Here is a 20,681-nt window from a genome sequence, read left to right as displayed (position 1 = left end):
AAACGGCTGAAAAGTCATGGCAGCCAAAGGAAGGAAACATTCTGTCCCCAGATTTACCTATGCCTCCCTCAAAGGCCTACTGGATGCAGTGGAGGCCCACTATGATGCCCTCAACCCTACTCTGTGCGAAGACCAGAAAGCAAGCATGAGAGGCAGTGGCAGCTGTGGTCAGCGCCAATGCCCTGCAAAAGAGGACAGCCACCCAGTGCCGAAAGGGGATGAATGGTCTCCTCCATTCCACCAAGGTAGATCACTCTCCTACTCTCAGCTCACACACTCACAAACCTATCACGCATCCAAAGGGATCTCACTCACTGCCAGCTCAAGGGACATCACCATTCATTCTCTCAGATAAACCATCATTGGCCTCATCCCATCCATGGGACCACTCACTACTCACACATGTCAGATGTACATATTCTGGCCTGGCAGGCAGCCTGTTTACACGATCTCCATCTGTATTGTTGCAGGACAAGCTGGCGTAGAGCAAAAGGGAGAGGTCGCAGATTGGTGGAGGAATACCTGAAATCAAGGTCCACACAAACCTTGAAAATAGTCATTGAGCAGGCCAGCGAAGATCTGGACCATTCCTGTGCTGATTGTGAGGTTGGTGGTGCTCAATGAATTGAGCATCTGGCAGTGCAACATCCATCAGGCAACTGTGCTGTGAGTGATGTGTCCTGTTTCACAGGCCACTGCCATGTCCTAATTATCTCTTCTTGCTTTTGCAGACACATGTGGGAAACAGCCGAGGAAGTCCATGACCCAGGTCCTCAACTCAACCCTGAAGACACCTCATAAGAGGAATCTGCTGAACCGTCATTGAAGACCCGTCACAGCGCTCACCCACACCCACAACCAGCGCAGGGACACACACACACCTTGGTGGGACCTAGTTTTAGAGTAGACTTGGGATAACAATCTGGTGAGCACATCGCACTGTCTGATCCACAACAGGCAGCGGCGGCAGGGACTTCTCAGGCATCTGGCATCGGAGGACTGCTGGAGGCCAGAAGTCTGCGGAATCTGAGTCAGATGACGAGTCTCTGGACTCAGTCATACCTCAGCTGCTGGAGCTGCAAAGGCAAGCTCGGGAACATAAGGAAGGGATGTCTGCTGCACTCCTCAGATTGCAAGCCACGGTGGAGGAGTTTGTCTGCCTTCAGTCAGAGGTCCTATTGTTGGCCTGCCAACACACCGAGGTCAACACTGGTAGGATGGTGGCTGCCATGGAGACCTTTGTCCAGGACATCGGACCTGGACTGCTGTATGGGCTGAACTCCATTGCTGACGCCAGAGTTGGCCTCCAACAGTGCCTATGTGAGAGAGATGTGGGGTAGCTCGATCTCACTTCAGCCTCAAGGAGTCATTCAGGGGCTTTTGGGCACCTGTAGGAAGGAGCAGCAGCAGCTCGACACCCCGATAACTCTGCGAATCCCCTCTTCTTGTGGCCCCAGCAAATCCATCTCCACAGGCTGAGGAGGGTGCCAGTGCTACACAGCAGGATCCCGAAAGCAGGCCAGGGCCCTTCAGAGGATGCCCGTGAAGATAGCCACAGACGGTGTAGCGGTCAGCAGGCTGCCTCTACCTCTGCTGTGGATGTTGGGTTCACACGAAGATGTAGCGGCAGGGTTAGGAAGGTTAAGAAGATGTAACTCTTTTGTTACAAAATAAATAAACTGAATTAACAAAATCGGGGACAAAGTAAAAGGCAGCCCCTTAAAGGGAAATTGCAAAAACAAAAGGTAAAATTTAAAGTAAACTTGCAAATATTAAACCAAAATGTGATTAAAGGGGTCAGTGAGGCACCCCAGTTCCCACAGTGCTCACTGAGCATGGAAGGCCTCAACGGTGCCAGCGGACACTGCGTGTTCCTTTTTCAGGGACACCTGGCTGCGAATGTAGCCGTGGAAGAGGGGCAGACAGTCAGGCCGGACAACCCCCTCAATCACCCACTGCCCAGACCTGTTGATGGCCAACTTGGCCAGGCCCAGGAGCAGGTTCATGAGGAGGTCCTCCTCCTTTCTTGCCTGCCCCTGCACACCGGGCGCCCATAGATCAGGGACTGAAGTGCAAACAAAGCAAAAGCAAAAGGATTTTCAAGTAACTAAAAAGGGGATGCAGCCTACAACAACTTATATATGCGTGGCCCACGGAGTCCACAAGGCCGCAAAAAACGCAGCCGTCTTGGGATTCCGTGAACCGACACATCTTGTGGTTGTACAGGACTGCCGCGTGCAACATCCTCCACCCCAGGTCCCCGATGGTTAGGGAGAATACACCCCTGTAGAGTGCCCTCCGCTGGGGGCCTCCACTGCCGAACGGCAACAAGGTACGTCCGGGTGGTGGGCGAGGGCGAGGAGGTGAAGAGTGTGCAGCAGCAGCCCATACAGGAAACCCCTGCGCGCTGTGCTAAAGGGCACGGATGGCATTTCCACGAGGCATAGGAGCAGGAGTAAACAATATTCTTTCATGGGATATGGACATTGCTGGTGAGGAGGTGGTGTCAACCATATTGCTGACCACATCACAGACCAGGCAAGGATGGCAGATTTCCTTCCCTAAAGGGCATTAATGAACCAGATGGGTTTTCATGACAACTGACTTTTAATTGCAGATTTTTATTGAATTCAGACCGGTTTCCCAGAGCATTAAGATAAAAACAAACTACTGCGGATGATGGAAATCTGAAATAAAAATAGAAAATGCTGGAAAAACTCAGCAGGTCTAGCACCGCCTGTAGAGAGAGAAACAGAGTTAATGTTTCGAGTCTGTTTGACCCTTCCTCAGAGCTGAAGAGAAGTGGAAATGTGATGAAATTTATACTATTTAAGGGGGGTGGAGCAGGTAAAGCTGAATAGAAGGCCAGCGATAGGTGGGAACAAAGGAGAGATTGACAAAGATGTCATGAACAAAAGGTGAAAGGGAATGTTAATGGTAGTGATAAGGGCTAAAAAAGGTACTGATATTTGCGTAAAGGTAAGAGAGCAGAATGTGATAAGAGCAGAACAAGGTAAGCATTGTGTGAAAGAACAACATGGAACAAGTAAATGGGATAGAAGAGGGGGGATAAAAAAGGGAAAGTTAGGCCAATGATAATATCACTATGCCACCGCCTCCCCATCTCCATGACCGGAGCCTTATCACAGAGGGTATGTGCGCTGCCCTCAGCCAGACAGGAATCAAATGTTCACAGGATACAATCAGGATCTGTGGTGTTTCCTCACTGCATGTAGTCATCATCCTCCATGAGTCTAGCAGCTGTCAGCGCGCCTGCCTCGTCCGGCCAATGCGATGGCCTCATTGCCATCATCCTCGCCTTCAAGAGCCTCCTTACCCTTATCCCTGTTGACAACCTTATCGGGGGAGATATGCAACTCCTCCTCAGCCAGCTCCTCTCTCCATTGCAGTGCCAGGTTGTGAAGGATGCAGCAAGTGACGGAGATGTGTGACACCCTCTGTGGACTGTATCACAGGGCTCCACCAGACTAGGCCTAGGCCTAGGTCTAGGCACTGGAACCTCATTTTCAATATTCCGATGGTTTGCTCCACCAGGGTGCGAGTTGCAGCATAAGCCTCATTGTAACTTCTCTCTACTGCACTCTGAGGCCGCTGCACGTGTGTCATCAGCAGGTAGCCGTTATCCCTGAGGAGCCAACTCTGCAGCATCTGTGGACCTTGGAAGACGCCAGGGATCTGAGACCTACTGAGAATGTAGAAGTTATGGACACTCCGAAGAATTGTGCACAGACCTGCAGGATGTGTCGTGGCGGTCACACACCAGCTGAACATTTAGCCAGTGGAAGCCTTTGCGGTGACATAGTTGTTGCCACGGAGATCTGAGCGGCACGTGAGTGCAGTCGATGGCACTCTGCACTTGTGGGAAACCTGAGATCTGGTCAAATCCCAGCGTTCTTGCTTCCTAGCTTTCCTGATCCCGGGCGAAATGCACAATGTTCCGTGCCTTTGCAAAGATGGTGTCCATGACCTCATGCATGCTTTTTGCATGGAGGCTTGCGATGTCCCACAGAGGTTACCTGTGGAGCCCCTGAAAGGAGACACTGACGTAAACATTGAGCGCCAAGATAACTTTGACGGCCACTGGCAATGTATACACTCCATGTTCCCATGGCGACAAATCCAGCAGCAGATAGCCAGATGTGTCCGACCAGTTTCCTGGACATGCGCAGTCTTTGGCGACAATGGATCTCGGTCACCTGCAGGAATAACAAGCGCCATCTATAGACCCTGGGTCCAGCTCGGCACTGATCAGCGACAATTCACTGTGACTGTTCAGAGGCATGAGCAGAAGCCCCAGCTATCCCTTCTTCCTGAGGGTGCTGCTCAGCCCTCTGCCCAGCCAGAATGCTCTGTCATTCTCATCTCCTTCGTCTCAGCTATCTGTAAGCCATAAGATATACAGTCTAGTTAACCAGGCTCCATGCTCCTTAGGTGTTCCTCCTACAGGACGAAAGAGAGAGATGCATGGGTTAGCATGGTGTACTAAGATCCTCTCTTGGTTAGGGCTGAAGGCCCCTTAACATAAAAATATGGAAATAGGAGCAGGAGTAGGCCATATGGTCCTTTGAGCCTGCTCCGCCATTCATTATGATCATTGGCTGATCATCCAACTCAATAGCCTGCTCCCACTTTCTCCCCATATCCTTTGATCCCTTTCGCCCCAAGAGCTATATCTAACTCCTTCTTGAAAACATACAATGTTTTGGCCTCAACAACTTTCTGTGGTAGCGAATTCCACAGGCTCACCACTCTCTGGGTGAAGAAATTTCTCCTCATCTCAGTCCTAAATGGTCTATCCCATATCCTCAGACTGTGACCCCTGGTTCTGGACTCCCCCACCATTGGGAACATCCTTCCTGCATCTACCTTGTCTAGTCCTGTTAGAATTTCATAGGTTTCTATGAGATCCCCCCTCATTCTTCAGAACTCCAGCGAATATAATCCTAACCGACTCAATCTCTCCTCATATATCAGTCCCGCCATCCCAGGAATCAGTCTGGTAAACCTTTGCTGCACTCCCTCCATAGCAAGAACATCCTTCCTCAGATAAGGAGACCAAAACTGCACAGAATATTCCATGTGTGGTCTCACCAAGGCCCTGTATAATTGCAGCAAGACATCCTTGCACCGGTACTCTAATCCTCTGGCTATGAAGGCCAATATACTATTTGCCTTCTTTACCGCCTGCTACACCTGCATGCTTACCTTCAGCAACTGGTGTACGAGGACACCCGGGTCTCGTTGCACATTCCCTTCTCTCAATTTATAGCCATTCAGATAATAATCTGCCTTCCTGTTTTTGCTACCAAAGTGGATAACCTCACATTTGTCCACATTATACTGCATTTGCCATGCATTTGCCCACTCACTCAGCTTGTCCTAATCACACTGAAGCATCTCTGTATCCTTCTCACAGCTCACCCTCCCACCCAGCTTTGTGTCATCTGCAAATTTGGAGATACTACATTTAATTCCCTCATCTAAATCATTAATATATATTGTGAATAGCTGGGGTCCCAGCACTGATCCCTGCAGTACCCCATTAGTCACTGCCTGCCATTCGGAAAAAGACCCATTTATTCCTACTCTTTGTTTCCTGTCTGCTAATCATTTTTCTATCCATCTCAATACACTACCCCCAATCCTATGCGCTTTAATTTTACACGCTTATCTCTTATGTGGGACTTTGTTGAAAGCCCTCTGAAAGTCCAAATAAGCCACATCCATTGGCTCCCAGTCATCAACTCTACTAGTTATAGTCTGGAAAAATTCCAGTAGATTTGTCAAGCATGATTTCCCTTTCGTAAATCCATGCTGGCTCTGTCCGATTCTGCCACTGTTTTCCAAATGCTCAGCTATTAAATCTTTTATAATGGACTCTAGAATTTTCCCCACTACCGACGTCAGGCTGACTGGTCTTTAATTCCCTGCTTTCTCTCTACCTCCCTTTTTCACAGAATCACAGAATCACACAGTGCAGAAGAGGCCCTTCGGCCTATCGAGTCTGCACCGACACGTGAGAAACACCTGACCTACCTACCTAACCCCATTTACCAGCACTTGGCCCATAGCCTTGAATGTTATGATGTGCCAAGTGCTCATCCAGGTACTCTTTAAAGAACGTGAGGCAACCTGCCTCCACCACACTGCCAGGCAGTGCATTCCAGACCGACACCACCCTCTGGGTAAAAAAGTTTTTCCTCACATCCCCCCTAAACCTCCTGCCCCTCACCTTAAACTTATGTCCCCTTGTGACTGACCCCTTCAGCTGAGGGGAACAGCTATTCCCTATCCACCCTGTCCATGCCCCTTATAATCTTGTATACCTCGATCAGGTGGCCCCTCAGTCTTCTCTGCTCCAACGAAAACAACCCAACTCCATCCAACCTATCTTCATAACTTAAATGTTTCATCCCAGGCAACATCCTGGTGAATCTCCTCTGTCGGTGCAGACTTGATAGGCCGAAGGGCCTCTTCTGCACTGTGTGATTCTGTGAATCTGTGAAAAAGGGAGGTAGAGAGAAAGCAGGGAATTAAAGACCAGTCAGCCTGACGTCGGTAGTAGGGAAAATTCTAGAGTCCATTATAAAAGATTTAATAGCTGAGCACTTGGAAAACAGTGGCCCCCTCCAGTGCAATCACATCCTTCCTATAATGTGGCGACCAGAACTGCACACAGTACTCCAGCTGTGGCCTCATCAAGGTTCTATACAACTCCAACATGATCTCCCTACTTTTGTAATCTGTGCTTTGAATGATAACGACAAGTGTCCCAAATGCCTTTTTCACGACCCCACTAACATGCCCATCTGCCTTCAGAGATCTATGGACACACATGCCAATGTCCCTTTGTTCCTCAGAACCTCCTAGTGTCATGCCATTCATTGAATACTTTTTAACTAGCGGGTTTACATTAGCTACCCTCCAACCTATAGGAAGTGTTCCAGAGTCTATAGAATCTTGGAAGATGACCACCAATGCATCCACTATTTCTGGGACTACTTCCTTAAATACTCTGGGATGTAGATTATCAGGCCCTGGGGATTTATCGGCCTTCAATGCCATCAATTTCTCCAGCACCATTTCCCTACTAATACTGATTTCTTTCAGTTCTTCCCTTTCACTAAACCCTGTGTTCCCCAACATTTCTGGTAAGTACGCCTGGCAAGTGTGGTGAGTGGTGCCATTGATGGGATGAGGACAGTGAATCATGCAGGTGAGAGAGTGAATGATGATGCCCCTTGAGCTGGCAGTGAGTGAGATCCCTGTGGATGAATGATGGGTTTGTGAGCATGTGAGTTGTGAGTGATGTGAAGCATGACTTACCCTTGCAGAACGGTGATCATTCATCCTCTTTCAGCACTGGGTGGCTGTCGTCTTTTGCAGGGCATTGGCACTGACCACCATTGCCACCACCCCTGGCGTCAAAAGGCATTCTAGCGATGTGTCACTAAATTGGGGGCTGCAGTTTTCTTGCCCTTTGGGGCCATGTCTTCTGCGCTGCAGTCCTGAGCTGGAAGCCCTGAGAGGTGTGCACGCAGCTGCACTTTAAATATGGCGCCTGGCATGAGGAAGTGTCGAGTTTATGGCATGACGAGTGAATCGGAGGCTGCCCGCCAGTGAAATGGCATGTTTCCTGAGAATGCATGATGAATGAGATGGGATTCAGATGACATGGCGTGAAAAGCCGCTTTTGTGGCTGGCGCGTAAAACGTTCTTTCTCCTACCCATGACCGCACTTAGTGCAAATCTGGGACGTTTCTGCCCAATGTTTCTTCTTGTGGTGGAGACTGGAACTAGGGAACACAATTTAAGAATACGAGGTCTCCCTTTTGAGACTGTGATGAGGAGAATTTTTTTCTCTCAGTGGTTCACCACCATGTGGAATTCTCTTCCCCAGAAAGCAATGGAGACTGGGTAATTGAGTTTATTCCAGGAAGATTTAGATTTTTGTTAGACAATGGAGTCAAGGGTTATGGGGGCAAACAGGAAAGTGGAGTTGAGACTGCAACCAGATCAGCCATATTATCGAATGGTGGAGCAGTCTCGAAGGGCCGAATGGCCTACTTCTGTTCTTAAGTCATATGTTCCCATGTTCCTAGCTAGGATGTTCAGTGATGATCTCAGAAAGCACTTTGTCACACAATGGACAGTGGAATTCTGGACTCAGTCCCCCAAAACGCTCTTGAGGTCTCGGCCAATTGAACTTTTCAAAACACGTGTTGATAGTTCTTTGGTAATGGTATTAAGGGTTATGGAACTAAGGTTAATAAATGGAGTTGAGATACAGATCACCCATATTTTGGTATTGAGGGGTTGAATGGTCTAATCCTGTTTCTACGTGCCTAATGACTTTTTGGTTTGATTGATCAATTACTCAAGTCATTTTTTCCTCAATTGCAGGAATCTATTTCAACATGCAGATTTGCACAGAGAGTTGCACTTATCAAGAATGAAGCTATTCTAAATGAAGAAATTGATCCTAGATTGGTAAGTAAAGTCAGATTTAGAATTTTTAAGATGTTTAATGTTTATTTTTTACTGAGAGAGGTAGTAATATATCAAGGTATATTTACTAATCCCACTGTGAAATGTACTCACAGGGAGTTTGGGTGAGAGAATCAGTGCTGTAGTGTTCTAGCCCTTTATTTTACCCATGCTTTCTTTGAGAATAGCTCCCTAGTCTGATTACGGGTTCAGCTGTGACTTGACCCTATGGTATGTTTTCACTGCTAATTTTACAAATAACCTGTGCATTTTCAAGCTTTTTGTGTTAAACACCTATCAAGATTATGCCTTGAGGGGAGGCAATGGCGTAGTGGTATTGTCGCTTGACTAATAATCCAGAGACTTGGGGTTGTACTCTGGGGACTCGGGTTCGAGTTTTGCTACGACAGTTGGTGGAATTTGAATTCAATAAAAATCTGGAATTAAAAGTCTGATGATGATCATGAAACCATTGTGGAGTCATAAAAACCCATCTGGTTCACTAATACCCTTTAGGGAAAGAAATCTGCCGACCTTACCTAATCTGGCCTACATGTGACTCCAGACCCACAGCAATGTAGTTGACGCTTAAATGCCCTCTGAAATGAAGCCACTCAGTTGTATCAAACTGCCGCAAAGTCACAAAAAAAGAATGAAACCAATGGACCATCTGGCATTGAAACGACAAGGGGCAAACTCAGCCCTGTCGACCCTGCAAAGTCCTCCTAACATCTGAGAGCTAGTGCTAAGATTGGGAGAGCTGTCTCACAGAACTAGTCAAGCAACAGCCTGACATAGTCATTCTATCTTACAGACGGAATCATTTCTTACCGATAATGTCCCAGATGCCATTGTCACCATCCCTGGGTGTGTCCTGTCCCACAGCAGGACAGACCAGCAGAGGTGGTGGCACAGTGGTATACAGTCAGGAGGAAGTTTCCCTAGGGGTCCTCAACATTGACTCCGAACCCCATGAAGTCTCATGTCATCAGATCAAACATGAGCAAGGAAACCTCCTGCTGATTACCACATACCGCTCTCCCTCAGCTGATGAATCAGTGCTCCTCCATGTTGAACAGCACTTGGAGATATCACTGAGGTTGGCAAATGCGCTGAATGTTCTCTGGTGGGGGATTTCAATGTCCACCACCAAGAGTGGCTCGGTAGCACCGCTGCTGACCAAGCAGGCTGAGTCCCATAGCTGCTAGACTGGATCTGTAGCAGTTGGTGAAGGAATCAACTAGAGGGAAAAGCATACTTGACCTCATCCTCATCAACCTGCCTGCCGCAGATGCATCTGTCCATGACAGTATCATTAGGAGTGACCACCACAGAATCGTTGTGGAGACGAAGTCCCGCCTTCATATTGAGGATACCCTCCATCGTGTTGTGTGGCACTACCACCGTGCTAAATGGGATGGATTTCGAACAGATCTAGCAACTGAAGACTGAGCATCCATGAGGTGTCAACCTGGTGAGGCTATAATACAAGACTACTTGCATGCCAAATAGCATAATCAGCAAACGATAGACAGAGCTAAGCGATCCCACAACCAACGGATCAGATCTAAGCTCTGAAGTCCTGCCACATCCAGTCGTGAATGGTGGTGGAGAATTAAACAACTCACTGGAGGCTCCTCAAATATCCTCATCCTCAATGATGGGGGAGCTGAGCACATCAGTGCAAAAGATAATGCTGAAGCGTTTACTACAATCTTCAGCCAGGACTGCCGAGTGGATTATCCATCTCGACCTCCTCCTGAGGTCCCCAGCATCATAGTTGCCAGTCCCCAGCCAATTCAGTTCACTCCATGTGATATCAAGAAATGGCAAAGGCACTGGATACTGCAAAGGCTATAGGTCCTGACAATATTCCTGCAATAGTACTGAAGACTTGTGCTCCAGAGCTTGCTGCATCCCTAGCCAAGCTGCTCCTGAACAGCTACAATACTAGCATTTACCTGGCTATGAGGAAAATTGCCCAGGTACATCTTGTACACCAAAAGCAGGACAAATCCAACCTGCCCAGTTACCGCCCCATCAATCTACTCTCTATTATCAGTAAAGTAATGGATGGGGTCATCAACAGTGCTATCAAGCAGCACCTGTTTAGCAATAACCTGCTCACTGATGCCCGGTTTGGGTTCCGCCAGAGCCACTCAGCTCCTGACATCGTTACAGCCTTGGTTCAAACATGGATGAAAGTGCTGAACTGCTGAGGTGAAGCGAGAGTGACTGGCCTTGACATCAAGGCAGCATTTGACCGTGTGTGGCATCAAGGAGCCCTAGCAAAACTGGTTTAAATGGGAATCGGGGGAAAACCCTCCACAGGTTGGAGTGATACTTAGCACAAAGGAAGATGGTTGTGGTTGTTGGACGTCAGTCATCTCAGCTCCAGGACATCACTGCAGGAGTTCCTCCAGGTAGTGTCCTTGGCCCAACCATCTTCAGCTGCTTCATCAATGACCTACCTTCCATCATAAGGTCAGAAGTGGGGACGTTCGCTGATGATTGCACAATGTTCAGCACCATTCGTGACTCCTCAGATACTGAAGCAGTCCATGTCCAAATGCAGCAAGACCTGGACAATATGCAGCCTTGGGCTGACAAGTGGCATGTGACATTTGCACACACAAGTGCCAGGCAATGACCATCTCCAACAAGAGAAAATCTAACCATTGCCCCTTGAAGTTTAATGACATTGCCATCACTGAAACCCCATTATCAACATCCTGGGGGTTCCCATTGACCAGAAACTGAACTGGACTAGCCATATAAATACTGTTTCTACAAGAGCATGTCAGAGGCTAGGAATCGTGAGACGAGTAGCTCATCTCCTGACTCCCCAAAATCTGCCCACCATCTACAAGGCACAATTCAGACGTGTGATGGAATACTCCCCAGTTGCCTGGATGAGTGCAGCTCCCGCAACACTCAAGAAACTTGACACCATCCGGGACAAAGCAGCCCGCTTGGTTGGCACCATATCCACAAACATTCACTCCCTCCAGCACTGACTCTGGAGTGACTACCCTCCAGTAACAGTAGTGTGTACCATCTACAAGGTGCACTGCAACAATTCACCAGGTGTCCTTAGACAGCACCCTCCAAACCCAAAACTTCTAATGTCTAGAAGGACAAGGGTAGCAGATAGATGGGAACACCACCACCTGGAAATTCCCTTCCAAGTCACTCACTGTCCTGACTTAGAAACATATTGCTGTTCCTTCACTGTTGCTGGGTCAAAATCCTGCACCTCCCCCCACCCCACCATAGCACTGCGGTTGTACTTACACCACATGGACTGCAGCGGTTCAAGAAAGCAGCTCGTCACCACCTTCTCAAAGGCAACTTGGGATGGGCAATAAATGCTGGCGCAGCCAGCGAAGCCCACATCCCATTAATGAATTTTTAAAAGATTAAATTCAGAATTTGATTGCCTGAGATAGACTTTGCAGTTTTGAAAAAGACACTAACTTGACTTCCATGTTTGTAGAATTTCTTTTCTGTCAGTTTCTGTCTTGAGCATGCTCAGTGACTGAGCTTCCACAGCCCTCTTGGGGTGGAGAACTCCAAAGATTCACCACCCTCTGAGTGGAGAAATTCCTCCTCATCTCAGTCTTAAATGCCCTGTCCCTTATTCTGAGACTGTGTCCCCTGGTTCTCGACTCACCAGCTAGGGAAAACATCCTATTTACATCTATCCTGTCACGCCCTGTAAGAGTTTGTAAGTTTCACCTCTCATTCTTCTAAACTCTAGAGAATACAAGCCCAGTTTCCTCAATCTTCTCATGGGACAATCCCACCACCCATGGATTAGCCTGGTGAACCTCCGTTGCACTTCCTTTATGGCAAGTATGGATAAGGACACCTAAACTGTATGCAATACTCCAGGAGCCGTCTCTATATAACAGTAACAAGCTTTATCCTGTAATCAAATTTCCTTACGAGGAAGGTCATCATACCATTTGCCTTCCTAATTGCTTGCTGCACCTGCATGCTAGCTTTTAATGACCCATGAACAAAGACAGCTAGGTCCCTTTGGACATCAACACTTCCCAACATCTCACCATTTAAGAAATACTCTGCCTTTCTGTTTTTTCTACAAAAGTGGATGACATCACACTTATTCATATTATCTTCCATCTGCCATTTTCTTGTCCACCTACTTCACCTGTCCAAATCCCCTTGAAGCCTCCTTTCATCCTCCTCACAACTTACATTTCCACCTAGTTTTGCGTCATCAGTAAATTTGGAAATGTTACATTTCCAAATATATTGGCATAGGTTGAGAATTGGTTAGCAGACAAGAAACAGAGAGTATGAATAAATGGGTCTTTTTCGGAGTGGTAGGTGGTGATTAGTGGGTTACCCCAGGGATCGGTGCTTGGGCCCCAGCTATTCACAATATTTTTCAATGATTTGGATGAGGGAACCAAATGTAACATTTCCAAGTTTGCTGTTGACACAAAACTTAGTGGGAATGTGAGTGGTGAGGAGGACTTTAAGAGGCTTCAAGGTAATTTGGACAGGTTGAGTGAGTGGATAAACCCATGCCAGATGCAGTATAATGTGGATAAATGTGCAGGTATCCACTTTGGCAGGAAAAACAGAATGGCAGAGTATTATTTAAGTGGTGATAGATTGGGAATATTGATGTACAAAGGGACCTGGGTATCCTTGTACACCAAACATTGAAAGTAAGCAAGCAGTTAAGAAGGCAAATGGCATGTTGGCCTTCATTGCGAGAGGACTTGAGTACAAGAGCAAGGATGTCTAACTGCAGCTGTACAGGGCCTTCGTGGGACTACACGTGGAGTATTGTGTGGGGTTTTGGTCTCCTTATCTAAGAAAGGATATACCAGACTGATTCCTGGGATGGCAGGATTGTCTTACGAGGAGAGATTGGGCCAATTAGACCTGTATTCATTGGAGTTTAGAAGAATGAGAGGGGAACTCATTGAAACGTATAAAATGCTGACAGGGTTGCACAGACTGGATGCGGGGATGAAGTTTCCTCTGGCTAGGGGATCTAGAACGAGGGGTCACAGTCTCAGGATACAGGGTAGGCCTTTTAGGACTGAGACAAAGAGAAACTTCTTCACTCAGAGGGTGGTAGAATTCTCTACCATGAAGGCTGTGGAAGCCAAATCACTGAATATATTTAAGAAGGAAATAAATAAATTTCTTGACTCTAAAGGCGCCAATGGGTTATGGGGAGAGAGCGAGAGAGAGGATCAGCCAAGATCATTTTGAATGGAGGAGCAGGTTCAAAGGTCCAAATGGCCTACACCTGCTCCTATTTTCTATGTTTCTATGTTTCTATTGGATTAGATGGGAGTTGAGGAATAATTTTTTCACTTAGAGTGTGCAAGTGTCTGGACCTCGCTGCCTGAAAGAGTTTAGAGGCAGAAACTTATATTGCTTTTTAAAAAAAATCATTTGGATATGCATTTGAGGTGCCAAAACCTACAAAGCTATGGACCAAAGGCTGGATGGTGCGATTAGACTGGATTGATCTTTTGCGCTCAGCATGGACACGATGGGCTGAATGGCTTCCTTCTATGCTGTTAATCCGTTTACAGTTTTTTTCTATGTTTTAAAGCTATTGCTGCTCAATGTATAGTACTGGAGTTGTACGCTAGTTGTACTGGAGACATGAGTAAATTAAATGGGAGATACATGCCAGTAATGCAGCTGCTATAACCATCTGAGGTGCTAGACAAGTGAAAGCTTGTTTCTTCAACTCAACACATTATTCTGTGACATGTTTGCACCTTCAGTTTATTGGGCAATCATTTTTACAAAATCTGTACAAAAGTTCTGACACTAGACATATGGGAATGACACAGCATTGGATGTGAGTGGCTATTGGAGTATATTTTATATTGCAGGCTTAAAAAAAATACCGTGAGGTTTGCTTTCTAAAATAAACCCACAATCAAGTCGCCCCATAAATATATTTAAAGGACAAGTAGAGGAGTGTGCAAAAATAGACACATCTTCCTGAATGTGTTCTCATTCATTTTGTGGTTTGGAAATTAAAGAAAGTATTGGATTAGCTAAGAACTTCTCGTGTTGTATCTGTTACAGTAAATCCAGAGTGGATATGGGAGCAACATTGCTAAATTGCAGTTGTGTGTTCCCTGGCATCATTTTTCTTGTTGCGATCCTCTTAAGAGATCACAAGACTTTAATTGACTGTATGTTGCTTGCCAACTCTGGAGTAATAATAGGGTAGAAATTTGCCCTGACTGGGCGGGCGCGCGTAAAATGACTCGCACAACATTTCAGTCAGTGGGCAGGCGCAAGAATCGCCTGCACGCCCACTGACAATTAACAGGCCTATTGAGGCCATTAAAGTTCCAATTGAATGAAATTTTTCGTTGCCGATCCAATCTTCCGGCTGGCGGGCAGGCGAAAAGGCCAAGCGGCCTTTGGATTTCTTTAGGAAACCTCATCCACGGGCGGGATGAGGCTTCCAACAGCAATTAAAAATTAAATGAAAATTTTAAAAATTCATTCATAACATGTCCCTGCTCATGTGACAGAGTCACATGAGGGGACATGTTTTTAACATTGCTAACTTTTTTATTTTTAATGTTATAAACCTTTAGCTCCCTGAGACAGTTCTGTGCCTTAGGAAGCTTTCACTGCGTGCACTCGTGCGCGTGCCTGATTTTCTGCACTCGCTTTCCTCCTGCCCCCATCCCGGCAGCGCTGCAGCGCATGTTTCACGCTGGCTGGCCGTTAATTGGCCAATCAACGTGAAATCGATGTCGGGGCCCAATTGCGGGCAGCGGTCGGCTTCGTGACTGCCCCCTGGCCCACCCGTCGCACCTGCCCTACAAGGTAAATATCCCGGCCCTTGGTATTTTGCTCAATAAATATACATTTTAATGAATTTTGCTGGAAAAATAGTGGCTGAATGATACACAAGTTATTAACTATTAATGCACAAATCAGTCGTTAACTTGTGATGAGAAAGAGATGAGTTGCTGGTTGATTTGTGACATTGCCTCAGGCTTGGAAAAATGGCATCTCATGCTTAATTTTCACAAAACTGCACATTTGCATATTAATTGCCCATTAAACTCATTAAAGCTATTTAAGTCTAGTAATTTTCAGCATAAGTACTCTTTTAACAACATGCTAATGACTGACAATCATCCTCTCTTGACCAGAAAGTAAACATCTGTAACTTATTCCCTTATATTAGTTCACTCATCATATACTACAAGCTCATTCTGGCAGCAGTGTCCTTCAAAACTCAGCTGGCTCGGTCAGTGGTGGTAGTACCAAACCATTCTTGGTGACGGACATTGAAGTACTTCACCCAGATTGCATTATGTGCCATTGCTGCTTTAATACTTCTTCCAAGTGGTGTTGCACACGTAGGAGTACTGAGTAACCTGTTGAGGAAGAATGATCAGTCGTTTTCTTTCCATGTCTGACCTCAAGCCATTAGACTTCATTGGCCCTGGAGTCAGTGTTGAAGACTCCCAGGCCACCTTCCCTTTTCAGCAGACCATTGCATCCCCATCTCTAGTGGGTCATATCCAGGGATGTTGCTGGTGGAATCTGGAAATTTGGCTTAAGGTATGATTTTGTGAATATTGCTATATCAGATTGTTGCTTCACAGTATGTAGGAGAGCTGTCACAATTTTAATATCAGTCACCAGATGCTAGTAAATAGTACTTCGCAGGGTTGGCTGGGCCTTTGCTCAATGTGTAATAATTGAGTTCAAGCTATTTAGACATGATACAGCAACTGGCTCAAAAGCAATATTACCAGAGATAAAGAAGTGCGTTTGCTCTGTGTTATCTGATCCACAAAATTATACATGATAACTGCAAAGGATGAAAAAGTATTCTCAACACATTCCCACATTTATCTGTTTCCACGCCCCCTGCCATTCTTTTTATTTGAAGGCATTTAACTCTCACTAGGGTACCTTCCTGTGGGAACCAGACAGCTTACAGTGACTTACTGAAGTGGTTGTGCTTCATGTGTGAGCACAAATCTCAGCTGAATTCAGAGAAGGTTCAGTCAACTGATGCCTGGGATGGTGGAGTTATCTTATGAGGAAAGGTTGGAAACGCTGGGCCTGTGTCCATTGGAGTTTGCAAGATTGGAAGGTGATCTTAGAGTCATAGAGGTCCACAGCAAAGAAAAAGGCCCTTCAGCCCATCGAGTCTGCACCGGTCAAACAAGTACCTAACTATTCTATTCCCATTTTCCAGCACTAGGCCCATAGTCTTGTATGCCATGGCATCGCAAGTGCACATCCACATACTTCTTAAGTGTTATGAGGGTTTCTGCCTCTATCACCCTTTCAGGCAGCAAGTTCCAGACTCCCACCACCCTCTGGGTGAAAAAATTCTTCCTCGCATCCCCTCTAAACCTCCTGCCCTTTAAAACATTGAAACATATGAGATTGTGAGGGGACTTGATAGTGTGGATGCTGAAAGGATATTTCCCTTTGTGTGAGCTAGAATTAGGGGACATGGTTTAAAAATAAGAAGTCACCTATTTAAGACAGGGATGAGAAGAAATTTTTTCTCTTTGGAACTCTCTTCCCCAGAGAGTGGTGGTGGCATTGTCAGTGAATATTTTTAAGGCAGAAGTAGATGGATTCTTGAATAACATGGGAGTCAAAGGTTATTGGGGTTAGGCTGAATGTGGATTTGAGGCCACAATCAGATCAGCTATGATCTTATTGAATGGTGGAGCAGGCACAAGGGGTCAAATGGCTTACTCCTGCTTCTAATTCATATGTTTGTATGAGTATTTAATGATCATTACTACCCACGATCTAGCTTCACTTGACATCCATATTTACTCACTATTAGCTAGGAGCACTTGATGGTAATCAGAAACAGAAACTGTGGCAAATTTTCAGCTACGTATCCCGAGGGTATTGATGCACATTATGGAATGCTTTCTGTCATATTATACGAACATACGAATTAGGAGCAGGAGTAGGCCACTTGACCCCTCGAGCCTGCTTTGCCATTCAATAAGATCATGGCTGATCTGAATGTAATGTCAGCCCAACATTCCTGCCATCCCTGATAACCGTTCACCCCCTTGTTAATCAATAATCTATCTAGCTGTGGTTTAAAAATATTCAAAGACTCTGCTTCCACTGCCTTTTGAGGAAGAGAGTTCCAAAGACTCAACCCTCTAAGAGAAAAAAATTCTCCTCATCTCTATCTTAAATGAGTGACCCATTATTTTTAAACAATGATCCCTAGTTCTGGATTCTCCCACAAGAGGAAACATCCTCTCCACATTCACCCTGTCAAGACCCCTCAGGATCTTAAAGTTTTCAATTAAGTCACCTCTTACTCTTCTAAATTCCAGTAAATACAAGCCTAACCTGTCCAACCTTTCCTCATAAGACAGCCTGCCCATTCCTGATGTTAGTCTAGTAAACTTTCTCTGAACTACTTCTAACACATTTACACCTTTCTTTCAATAAGAAGACTGACAGTACTCCAGATGTGGTCTCACCAATGCCCTGTACAACTGAAGCATAACATCCCTACTTTTGTAATCAATTCCCCTTTATAATAGTTTCATTTAACAATAGGATTGTTAGACCACTTCATAGAACAGTTAAAAGTTACCCATGTTCGTGTGGGACTAGAGTCAGATATACATCCACAGCCTAAGGATGGCAATTTTTTTTTCCTCAGGGACATTCATGAACCAGATGGGTTTTTACAACAGTCCAACAGCTTCATAGTAATTTATACTTAAATCACCTTTTTTCAAATTTCCACTTAAAAAAAAAATAGCTTTAAGTTCTTAAACTGCCATGGTGAAGACCATGATCTCTGGAGGCTGACTATTTGGAAGGACATTGGAAGACATGAGCAGAAACAAAAAGCCGATAAGAGGACCCAGTGAACCAGGCATCTTCTCAGCCCACTGTCTTCCTCTCCAGCAAATGCGTCAAAGACTGCCATGTCAGGGTGGGGCTCCTGAGCCACACCAGGCAATGCTTAAAAACAGAGTTGGCCACCACGGTGCAAACAATCATCTTACGAGATGGAAGGCTGCCATAATGCCACCTGGTGAACTCAAATTCTCTAGATTACTCATCTAGTAGCACTACAATACTGTATAGGAAATATGCGGAACTTGGAACCTTACAAGAATTCTTTTTTAGTGCCTTCAGTGGTTCTGCTAGTTGAAGTAATAGATGGTAGATTTCTACAGATAAAGAAGATCCAAGGTCCTGTGTTCAATTAGCCAATTCCAATAGAAATGGCTAGAGTGTGATGCAGAATGTTCAGTCCCCTTACTGGCTGTGGTAATTTTTGGAGACCAGCCTCCTCACCTTGCTCTGAGTTTGTGGAGTGATGCCTCTCAAGCTATTGTCTCTTTGTCTCTAATTGTCCCTCTGTAATGGAGATGGATGCCTATGGTCCTTTTTGGACTATGACTAATTACTTAGTGATGATATGATTATGGAAGCAAATGTGACACCAAGATTGTGAACAAACTGGCTTAATCTCCAACTGTTGCCTGGGAGAGGGATCAGTTTGGTAGCTAGGGACTGGAGTTTGGGCTGAGGACTGAAAACAATGACTACAGTCTTCCCAAAATATATTTGGAGAAAATTTCTGCTTTTCTAGTACTCGATGTTGGGTAAGCAATCTAATAATTTAGAGGAATCTAGAGAGGTGGTGGGGAGGTGGAGCTGGGTGTTGTCAGAGTACATGTGAAAACTGATGCTGTTTCTTTCGATGCTGTCGCTGACAGGCAGCATGTTGATAAGACATATCAACAAGAAATTGAAGGTGGCCAAGATAAGATCCTTAGGGCACAAAAGCGGCATTGGGAGCAGGAAGAGAAGCCATAGCAAGTGATCCGCTGGCTATGATTAGCTAGGTAAGAATTGAATGTCAGAGCAGTCCCACTCAGTTGGACAATTGTGGAGAGAAATTGGAGAAGGATGGTGTGGTCAACCATGTCAGAGGCTGCAGACAAGTCGAGAAGGATGAGGAGGGAAGGTTTACCTTTGTCACAGTCACATAGGTTGTTATTTGTGACATTAATAAGAGCCAGCTTTGTACTGTAGCATGGGCAGAAACCTGTTTGGAGGAGTTCTAACTTGGATTTCAGGGAAAGGTGGGAACGAGTTTGGGCGGTGACAACATGTTCAAGGACTTTGGAGAGAAGAGGGACAGGAATGGTAGTTTGCAAGGATGCTGGGAGTCAAGGGTTTTTTTTGAGGAGAGGGATGATGACATCAGGTTTAAAGGAGAAAGGGGCAACATTTGAAGATGGAGGTGGATACCCTATGACGAGTTCCAGCTTCCCAGTTAATGACTGAAGCCATCGTCTTTGGTCGCCATGGAAAACTCTGTTCCCTAGCAACCACTCCATTCCTCTCCCTGACAATGTCTGTTCACAACATTGATCCCAATATGAGCTTCCGATTATATTTGTGCCATGACCATGACCACCTATTTCTACCTCTGTTATGTTGCCTGACTCCGTCCCTGCTTCACCTCATCTGCTGCTGAAACCCTTATCCATGCCTTTGTTACCTCTAGATTTGACTAGCGAAATGCACTCCTAGCTGGCCTGCCTGGTCTAACCTTTATAAACTTGAGATTACCTGTATTCTAACTTGCACCAAACCTAGTTCACCCTTCACCCCTATACTCTGTGACCTAATTTGCTCCTGGTTAAGATTTTAAAATTCTCATGCTTGTTTTCATTTCCTCCATGGCCTCGCCCCTTCTTATCCTCTAGCCCCACAACCTTCCAAGGTATCTGCGCTTCTCTAATTTGGCCTCTTGAGCATCAATGATTTTAATTGCTCCACCAATGATGGACATGCCTTCAGCTGCCGAGACCCTAAACTCTGGAATTCCCTTCCTAAACCTCTCCGCCTTTCTATCCCTATTTCTTGCTTTACTGTGTTCATTAAAACCTACTTGTTTGACCAGGCTTTTGGTCATCTGCCCTAATATCTCCTTATGTGACTCAGTACCAAACTTTGCTTTATAATAGCATTGCCGCTGGACTAGTAATCCAGAGACCCAGGCTAACGCTCTGGGGACCCAGGTTCGAATCCTGGCAGATGGTGGAATTTGAATTCAATAAAAATCTGGAATTAAAATTCTGATGATGACCATGAAACCATTGCCA

The 20,681-nt window shown here is 45.8% G+C and overlaps 1 protein-coding gene across 1 annotated transcript in view; it reads left to right on the top strand.

Moving 5' to 3' along the window:
• kif6 (kinesin family member 6) overlaps nt 1-20,681 on the top strand; it is a 474,098-nt gene that overhangs the window by 191,585 nt on the left and 261,832 nt on the right. The window contains exon 9 of the mRNA XM_041187334.1: nt 8,425-8,511. Within this exon, the coding sequence (XP_041043268.1) occupies nt 8,425-8,511 (87 nt within the window). The remainder of the gene's footprint in view (nt 1-8,424; nt 8,512-20,681) is intronic.

The sequence above is a fragment of the Carcharodon carcharias genome, chromosome 5, assembly GCF_017639515.1.
Source record: "Carcharodon carcharias isolate sCarCar2 chromosome 5, sCarCar2.pri, whole genome shotgun sequence".
NCBI classification, from domain to species: Eukaryota; Metazoa; Chordata; class Chondrichthyes; order Lamniformes; family Lamnidae; genus Carcharodon; species Carcharodon carcharias.
Note: the sequence above shows the minus strand (reverse complement) of the source record. Positions and strands in the feature narration are given on the sequence as shown.